This window comes from Gossypium hirsutum, chromosome D07, assembly GCF_007990345.1.
Source record: "Gossypium hirsutum isolate 1008001.06 chromosome D07, Gossypium_hirsutum_v2.1, whole genome shotgun sequence".
Classification (NCBI taxonomy): domain Eukaryota; kingdom Viridiplantae; phylum Streptophyta; class Magnoliopsida; order Malvales; family Malvaceae; genus Gossypium; species Gossypium hirsutum.
The window spans coordinates 29,794,386-29,804,482 of NC_053443.1; the positions used below are offsets into that span (position 1 = coordinate 29,794,386).

Genomic DNA, 10,097 nt, shown 5'->3' on the forward strand with positions numbered 1-10,097 from the left:
TAAAAAGCTATTATTTTCACAGCAAACCGAGAGTTCAATACAGAGAGCAAATCGATCAAAAAGGTTGATATTTACAATTTTTATTTATTTTTTTTCTATTGTTATATTTATTATTTTTTTATAAATGAATAATATAAAAGTAAAAAGGGAAAGAAACAACCTTATCGTTTCTGAAACGACGCCGAGGCGATTGAGGGAGCCACCCCCGAGGATCGGTGGCTGGAAACCGAAAGGTTTCTGGACTCCCTTGTGGTCTTTGATGGTTTATTGGGACTTTTGAACCCGGATTCGAGTTTAGAGAGGTCAAGGGAGCCGAATAAGGAATTTTCCCCTTTTTCGGCCACCGCAGACGGCGGTGCTGGTGCCGAAGGCCGGCGGCCAGTGCGGTGGCCGACTATCGGCCGGTGCCCAGACCCTGGCCGGATGAACTAAGGAAGGGGAGAGTTTTTCTGAGAGGATTTCTGTTTTTTTTAAGGAATGAAAAAATGAAAATTTTTTAGTTATTTTTTGGCTTAAATAGCCTATTGAACATGGTGTCGTTTTAACATGGATCGACCCGACACCGACCCGACCTGGCCTAGGATCCGCGTGTTTTTAAGCGGAGGGGTAAATTGCACTTTTAGCCCTCCGCCCTTTTAATATTTTTACAATTAGGTTTTTTTATTTTTTTAAATTCCATCTTTAATTTATTTTCAATTTCAATTTGGCCCTACTTGAATGACGCCGTTTTAGAGGAGAAGGGAAAATTTCCCTTCTAACCCCTCTCTGTTGTTTGCGCGCTCAATTTAGTGCTTTTATCTTTACTTATTTGCGGATTTACCCCAGATTTTTTATCTACAATTCGATTTAGTCCTTTTTTATTTTTATTTTATTTTAAAATTAATTAAATAATGTAATTATTTTTTTATATATGTAATTATTTTTTTAAATTTATATATATGTATATTTATTGTTTTCTTATGTACATATTTATTTTTTTCTCAACTAATATATTTCTCATATTCTTATAAATACACATATTTATTTTTTATTTAATTAATTTTGATAATGTAGATATTATTTAATCATCTTATATGTACATGTATACATATTTATTTTTTCCTAATGAATATTCTATTATATTTATATATATACGTATATATCTATGTTTTTTTATTTATTTTCGAAAAGGTTTAACTACCTACTTATATTTTTAACACATATTTTATAATTTATGTATATATGTATATTTTTATATTTTTTCTTTGCTTTCATAAATGCATTATGTATTTTATATATATATAAGTTTTATAACCAAAAATTTTATGTGTAAGTTATGTTTACGTCTTTTATTCTTCATAATTTCAATGTATATATTTTGTACCCTTTTTTATATTTTTGTTTATTTCCTTCATTTGTTTATTAATTTATGTTTTTATTTATATTTTGTTCATTTATTTGATACTTTGCATGCCGTTGGTTATTTTCTTTCTGTACATTAATTTCGTTTATTTATTTGTTTATATTATTTCCATGCCATTATTGTATTTATTATTGTATTTTACATTTAATAAAACATTATATCGTTTTTTACTCAAAATCACAAAAAAATGGAATATTTCAAAAACAAAGGCAATGCTCGTATTTAGAATCTTTGAAAAGATTGAGCCCTAACGTATTGGGTTCTAATTTTCTTCGTTCAAACTAATTATCGAGAATGTTTTTTTAATCAAACAAAAAACTTGTTGTCGGGAATTCAATATGTTGTGTCCTAATGCATTGGATGTGACGTGTTGATTTCTCGAGATAAAGACTTTTTTTAAATTAATAGAAGAACTATTCAATGTTTGGGATGTTGAGAAATTGTGCCCTAATGTATTGGGCTGCGATTTTGTCATAAATCTTAAACAATTGAATATTCTTTTAAATTTTATCACAGAAGTCTTTTGGACAAACTCATCTTGAAGAAATAAAATGTCGTGCGCTAATGCATTGGGTGTAACGTTTTCTGTTTCAAAATGAGAGAGTTTTAATAAATAATTTAATTTAATTAAGGATCGTAGTTTTAACTCTCGATGTTAAGACATTAATTAATCAATTTGGTACCAATGTTTGGGCGTTACGAGGGTGCTAATCCTTCCTCGAACGTAACTGACTCCCGAACCCGTTTTTCTAAAAACTCGTAGACCAAAGTCGTTTTAGGTGATCCAATCACACCTTAATAAAAGATTGGTGGCGACTCCAAATTTTCATTGACAACTAATTTTTGTTTTTTTTCCCAAAAATAAAAAAAGTTGTCTGCAGCCGTCACTTTAGCTTCCCAAGACGTTGGGAGACTATTCAACATTTTCTTCACCATTTCCTTGTTTGAATAGGTCTTCCCAAGAGCTTTGAGACCATTCATGATGTGGGTGAAGTGAGAAGACATCTCATTGATTACTTTTTCCAATTTTTCCTTAAACAACTCATAATCAAGGGTGAGAAGACTTATCTTGGACTCTTTAACTCTACTTGTCCCTTCATGGGTGACTTCAAGCTTGTCCCATATTTCGTTTGCATTGTCACACAAGGAGACTTTATTGTGCTCACTTGAATAGAGAGCACAAAATAGTGTGTGCATAGCTTTTGCATTTAATTACACCTTCTTGATATCATTATCATACCACTCACTCTTTTCCTTTGGGACAAGAACATCTTCGGCCGTCTTTATGAGAATGGATGGCCCATTTGTAATTATCCTCCAAACTTCATAGTCATTATCTTGTATGAATAACTTTATTCTTATTCTTCAATATGAGTAGTTGGTACCATTGGAAAAAAGAGGTTTCATGGTGGAATGCCTTTTGCCCAATATGTGGAATTTTGCTCCAATGTTATGAAGTAAATTTCTTGACTTGTGACTTCCATCTTGGATATCTTGAGGATCTTCTCTCTTGGTTGTAAAATAATCTCTAGAGTTCTAGCAAAGATACTAATTGTTAGCTCGATAGAACAAACCGAAAATTCCAAGAGGGGTGAATTGGCCTTTAAAAATTTTGGTAAAAGCAAAGACAAAAAAATGAAACAATGAACACAGAATTTAGAGTGGTTTGACCCCAATTGCCTACTCCACTACCTTAGCTTTCCACCATTAAGGATTTTACCAAATTCACTAATTTGTTCAACCATTGAGGATAATGTTTAACCTTACAAATCCTTAATATTTCTACCCAAAATCTTAAGTCACGAACCCTCTCAAAGAGATACAAATAACCAAACAAAGAAATAATCCTCACAAGATTAAGTTGTTTGCAAAATAAAGCTCAAATACAATAAAATACACTTGACAAAGAGAATAGAAATAAAGCTCACAAATGTATGTAAGAAGAATGTGAAAGTATTAAGCTCTAAGGTTGTTTGATTGATGATTTTTGCTTGAAAGTACTTTTCGTGTTGTTATAGGTCTTTGGAAGATGGTATTCATACCCACTAATAAATTTTCCACCATTGAAGTTGTTGGTGTAGTGAATATGACCGTTGGGGATGTAAAACTAGAGCATTTATTTCACTTGCAACTGCGAGTATCGATACCAAATAAAACGATATCGGTAATTTTTGTAATAAATGTTGATTCAGTGACCGTTGAGATTTATTAATTGATTCCAAAAGTTTTTTTATCAATACTTTTTGAAATAGGTATCGATACCAGATCGATACTTTGTAGGTTTTATAAGAAACAAAATGCTATTTTGATATCATTTTTAAGAAAGGTATCGATTAGTCTCAAAAAGTATCGATACCAAAAAAATGGTATCAATAATTTTTAGGGTTTCTGAAAATAGAATATATGTTTGGTCTCGATTTTTCAAAGGGTATTGATACTTCCAAAAATATTGATACTTGGCCAAATGGTATTGATACTTTTTGGCTTGGAGCAATTCTAACTTGTTTAATGTGTTAAAATGATTTTAACTTGATTAAAATCATTTTGACTTGGTTAAAATGATTTTCACTTGATTTTAAAATTATTTCAAAATTTTCTAAGAGTTTAATGTAAATATTCAAAGTTTATTTCTTAAACTTCAAATTTAAAAATCATTTTGTCAATTTTAACTTATATGAAAAACACTTCAATTTGTTATATTAAATTATTTTATCAAAGAAAGCTTGGTTTAACAGGAAGCACATCCACTGCTTCAGTTGCATGAGAAATTAAAGTGCCAAATGGCAATGAAGAGACAACGATTGGCTCCACTAGGCAGGGCAGCCGACCACAATGGATACCTTTAGTTGGAAGGTTCGTGGGTTAGGGAAGCCACAGGTAGTTAATCGTCTCATGAGTAAACTGAGAGTAGTTCGTCCCCAACTTTTATTTCTGATGGAAACAAAAATTACTACAAGAAGGATAAAAAGTGTTACGAGGAAATATGGTTTTCATAATGGTATTGGTGCGGGAGCTGGGGGCTTTAAAGGTGGTTTATCATTAGGATAGAGGCAACATAATGTGGTCAGTTTAAGAAGTTACTCGTAGCACCATGTAGATGTGGTGATTCATGAAGAACAAGATGGGTTGATGTGGCATTTTACGGATTTTTATGGGTATCTGGATGAACGATTCAAGAGTAACACTTGAGACCTATTATGGAAAATGGGTCAAGATCAAACTCTCATGTGGTTAGTTGTCGGGGAATTCAATGAGATTACTTTTTCATTTGAGAAGAAAGGTGGTCGTATCCGTGCAGATAAAAATATGGAAGCTTTTCGCACTGTCCTACTTGATTGTGACCTCAGTGATTTGGGCTTTATGGGAAGACGATTCACATGGAAGAGAGGCAGATTAGCATCTAACAATATTTGGGAAAGACTTGATAGGGTGTTGTAAATTTGACATGGTGAAGTAAGTTTCCAGAATTTTCTATTTCCCATTTGAAAAATTCATTTTTTGATCATTTCCCTATTTTGGTGGATATGAAAGGACGAAGTAATTTAAGGTATGGGAAAGGAAAATTCAATTTTAGATTCGATACAGACTGGTCTCTAGAGGGGTCATGTGAGAATGAAATATGAGATTATTGGGCATTAGTAATAGAAAATTTGCTAGTAAAACTTGAGAGATTGGGAAATAAGTTACAACTTTGGAGTTGTACGATAAAGAGAGAGTGGGAGGCCCGAAAAAGAAAACTCGAGGACAGAATGAAAGAGTTATATGTGTAAGATTCGGATGACAATATTCTTGCTGAACTGACAGGAATCCAACTTGGACTGAATCTAGAGGCAGACAAGTAGGAAATTTGTCAGGAACAAAGATCACACACCAATTGGCTTACTAACGGTGATCAAAATACTACTTGTTTCCATAAGGTGGCTATAGGGAGAAAATAGTGTAATAGTATTAGAGGCTTTAAGGATGATTAATGGCGTTGGGTTTTTGAATCAGACAAGATCAAGAGAATGGCCACATGCTATTTCTGTGATTTATTTACGGCTTCAAAAGCCGAAGATACGTCGAGAATATATAGGAATGTTCAAAAGAGGATTTTAAATGAGATGAATGAAAATTTGATGCAACCATTTAAAGAGGAAACAATCTAGGCTGTTGTCATAGATATGACTCCTCTTAGAGCCCCAAGAATTGATGGTTTTTCGGTTTTGTTTTACTAGAATTTTTGGCATATTTTAGGAAAGGATGTCACGTCATATTGCCTTACTGTGCTTAGAGGTGAGATAGCAATGGAAGATATTAACAAGACACACAACATTTTGACTCCAAAGGTTAGTAACCTGAGGATTCTTACACAAGTTAGGCCTATTAGTTTATGTAATGTTTTATATAAAATTATTGCCAAGGTGTTAGTGAACAGAATGAGTAATTTTTTGAATTGTTGTGTCAATGAGGCTTAAGAGGCTTTCATAACAGGAAGACACATCTCTGACAATGTATTAGTTGCATATAAGATATTTCACTCGATGAAAATAAAATGACGGGGTAAGAGATGGAATTTTGCTCTGAAACTTGATATGAGCAAAGTGTGCGACAGGGGGAATTAGAATTTTTGGCTAGGATACTGATACGATTAGGCTTTCATGTTGACTGGGTGACATTAATCATGAGGTGTGTTGCATCAGTTTCTTACACGGTTGGCATTAATGGGGGGAATAGTGCGAGATTCGTTCTGTCAAAAGGATTATGTCAAGGTGATCCACTAAGTCCCTATCTGTTTTTGTTGTGTGCTGAAGGTTTTTCCACTATTTTGGATGAAGTAAGGGAATCATATTTAATAAGAGGGTCCGAATTGGTAGAGGAAGACTAACTATTAATCATTTATTTTTTGCTAATGATTGTATCCTTTTTGGTGATGCATTAAGGGAAAGAGCTGAAACTATCCACCAAGTAATTACTGAGTATGAGAACGCTTCTAGACAAAAAGTCAATTTTGATAAATCACTTATATATTTTGGGGCAAATGTCGATGATAGTGATAAATATTTGATGCGAAACAATCTTGGGGTTCATGTGTTGACAAACCCAGAAAAATATCTCGGATTGCCTATAATGGTGGGAAAGAAGAAAAAAACAGGCCTTTATGCTTTATGTGGACAAATTTTGGAAGAAATTGGAGAGTTCGAATAAGATATTCTTATCAATGGGAAGGAAATAGGTCTTTATAAAGGCTATCTTGTAGTCAATTCAAGCTTATGCTATGTTGTGTTTCCTTTTGCCAAAGACATTGTTTTGGTAACGTCATGATGTGGAGATGGTGGCATCACAACGTCGGCCCTGGATTTTCAAAACTTTGCAATTTGGTTTTATTTCATGATTGGGTCAACAAAAGAGCTTTTGTAAACTCGATTAAGGCTCGGATTTAGTTGTGAATCATATTATGAATTTGTTTAAGTCATAAATGTTTGTTTGTTCGATATATTTACTGTATTTTGATAAAAGTTGATTCGGCAACAGATGTAGCATCATGTAGTTCAGACCCGATGACCAGGTCGAGTAAGGGGTGTTATAGGTCTCTAAAGCATTGGGTGTCCATGAGAATGTATCAATAGTTTCCTCAGAGCACCGAAGGTCTGTGGGAACATGTCACTAACTCCTAAGCATTGGATGTCCGTGAGCATACATTAATAAGTTCTCTAAAGCTTTGGGTGTCCATGAGAACGTATTAGTAGCTTTTGAGCATTGGGTGTTTGGGAACGTATGTCAACATATGATACTTACATGAAAGCTCAAGGAAATGATGTCATGAGATATTGGTTCTATTATAAACTCGACTGAATGATATACTATTATGGTTTAATAGTAAATTTAATTATTTATTATATTTTTATTTTTATTCAAATTATGTTAGCACCATTGAATTATTTATACTCAGCGTATAGATGTGTTTGTTTTTATATGCAGATGTTGGATAGGTATTTTGATAGTTAGGATTTGTGAAGCATCAAAGGCTCGTGGCTAAACTCAAATCAAGTTTGTCTTCTTTTGTTTGTAAATGGTTAATAACATGTACCTAGGTTGAGTTTGGTGATTAAATGTCATTTTGGATCTTTTGGTAGGTGTTGGTACACCTTAGACTTATAATGGTTCTAATATTGAATTTGATGGTTAGACTTATAATGGTTAACGACATGTTTTAGCTTGTTTTATAAGTAGCATAATTCGTATTAGGATATAAAGTATTGAATGCTATGATTTTAAGTTATATAAATAAGCTTTTGAATGTTAATTGAGTGTGCATTGATGTTGTATGGTATTGGTATAAGTTAGGTGACATTTGGAGATGAAATTCATTTTGAAAGTTTGCATAGTGGGTAAATTTATGATTTGGTCTCGAGACATCAAGAACAAAAATGAACTTGGGCATTTCTGGATATTGGTCTCGAGACATGACAAACATGTCTTGAGACATGGTTTGCTTGGTCTAGAAACATGAGGCTAGTTGTCTCGAGACAAGAAAAGATTGAAGCTAGAGGCCTGAAACAAGGGGCCATGTCTCGAGACTTGGTGCCAAGTCTTGAGACACCGAGTTGAATTTTAATAATCAAGTTTGGATTCCAATCCTAACTCTGAGTTTGACCCAGTATAACCCCAAACATCTTAAATAAGGTCAATGTACATATATTGCGTGTGTTTGAATATAGAATTCTTGAATTAATGAGTTATGTTGTAATTATTCATTAATTACTTAATAAATAAGTTGAGATAGCATGAATTACTCCGACAGCCTAATGTGACGTCACACATTTGAACTTGGCAGCTACGTCAGGTATGGGGTGTCAAAAAAAAATTCTTCCATTAATATATAACCAAGGGGATAGCCAAAGAGAGACAAGTAAGGGCCTTGCCCACTTGCTCAATGAGAAAATTGCTTTATAGTTCATCTCCAAAATTAAAAGATTCAATTTAATTATTTTTAAAGTTTAATTAAATGAAAAAATTATAATTTTAATCATTTTAAAAATTAATAATTTAATTTCAACTTTTTTAATACAAAATTTTTAACTTTGCCTATTGTATTAATCATACCTATTTGGAGCATTAACTTTTAATTGATTGATTCCTAACCATTTCATTTCAGATAGATTAATTGGGAAATGCCACTTACGAAGAGATACTTACTATACGTGTCCAAAGCCGACCAAAGGCTGGACAATCAGATGGTTCTAGTAATAAAATATATAAAATTAATAAAAATATTTTTAAATATTAAATAAATAATAAATTCAGATCGACTCGAGTGGGGAACAAATTGTTCCTCTGTTTCCGGTCTTTGGTGTGGAAAAGATAGATGTTTCATCTTAATTTCTAAGGCCCGGCTTGAAATTGCCATATTTCCGCTACTGAAACTCAACTTCATAAGCCTGAAATTATAAAAATATATCGAAAAAGTCTTCAAAGATTCGTTTTATGGTAAACAAATATTATTTTTTTCATTTTTTTAATAATATCAGGTTAAAAAAATATATTTTACTATTGTTGTTGCGGCTGTTTTATAGATATATATATAACCATTGATGTCTTAGTGCCTTTGTCTTATCTGTTCCCTTTTAGTTCTTTGTAAAAGAGAAAATATACATATTAATTATTAAGCCTACCAACGTTGCTGACAGTTACTTAATTAGATTAGAGGCGAATTTCATCATGATGTCCTCCTGCATGGCTCATGCATGACAACAATTTTCAGTGAGTTCCTCTTTAAAACAAATTAACCAGATAAACTTATAGAAATGAAAGAAATATTACAAAGTTTAATTATTTTATTTCATACTTAGAATATATTAATTAAATTAATTTATCCATCTCTAATTTATATGGCAAAACGAAAACGATTAGTACGATCTCTAAATTAAATATTACACGACGATTGCTTGCTAGACATATAAATATAAAATATATGACTGATATCAGATCCTTATATAACTCAAGGATGAAGCAAGGAACCCGCACCACCTTCGGGGCAATCACCACTTCCACCAATGCCACTGCCAAGACCACCAATTCCACCCCCTAAACCTCCAAGACCTCCAGTGGCACCGCCCAGGCCGCCTAAACCAGGGGAATCACCAAGTCCGCCAAGTCCACCAATTCCGCCCCCAAGGCCGCCAAGGCCACCACCAACTCCACCTCCACCTCCACCTCCAAGACCGGTTCCTGCAAAGCCACCAACACCACCAAATGCAACGAAGTTCTTTTGGTCATCAAGACCAGTGCCAGCAGGCACATTCCTTGCTGCCGTACTGCAGTGAATGACTGCAAAAGTAAGTGCAAGAATCATAAAACACTTGGCCATCTCTCTCTTTTTTCTTTTCACTTACCTCTCTCACAGGGATAGGCTGTACTGTGTTGCCATTAGATCCGTCCTTTTAAAGACAACCTTTTAAGTACATAACTTTGCATGGCAGTTGTTGGCTTTAAATGAATTTAATGCTAATCGATATCATTCCCACCGCCCGCATTAAAACCATCATGTCTTTTAGAAACTTAGTGTAGGTTTGGATAGGCGATTAGATACATAACTACAGTATCGTTACAATATCTAATCTCACCGCCATTGCTGTTTTTACACTAATCGCAGGTGAATACACCGTCATGTTGGCTTTAAATGAATTTAATGCTAATCGATATCATTCCCACC

At 33.5% G+C, this 10,097-nt stretch overlaps 1 protein-coding gene across 1 annotated transcript; it reads right to left on the minus strand.

The window, feature by feature from the left end:
• Window positions 1–9,199: 9,199 nt before the first annotated feature.
• Window positions 9,200–9,830, minus strand: LOC107954640 (glycine-rich protein 5). The gene has a single exon (XM_016890255.2). It carries the CDS (start codon window positions 9,750–9,752, stop codon window positions 9,384–9,386), a length of 369 nt encoding a protein of 122 aa, XP_016745744.1. The 5' UTR covers window positions 9,753–9,830; the 3' UTR covers window positions 9,200–9,383.
• Between the last annotated feature and the right edge of the window lie 267 nt (window positions 9,831–10,097).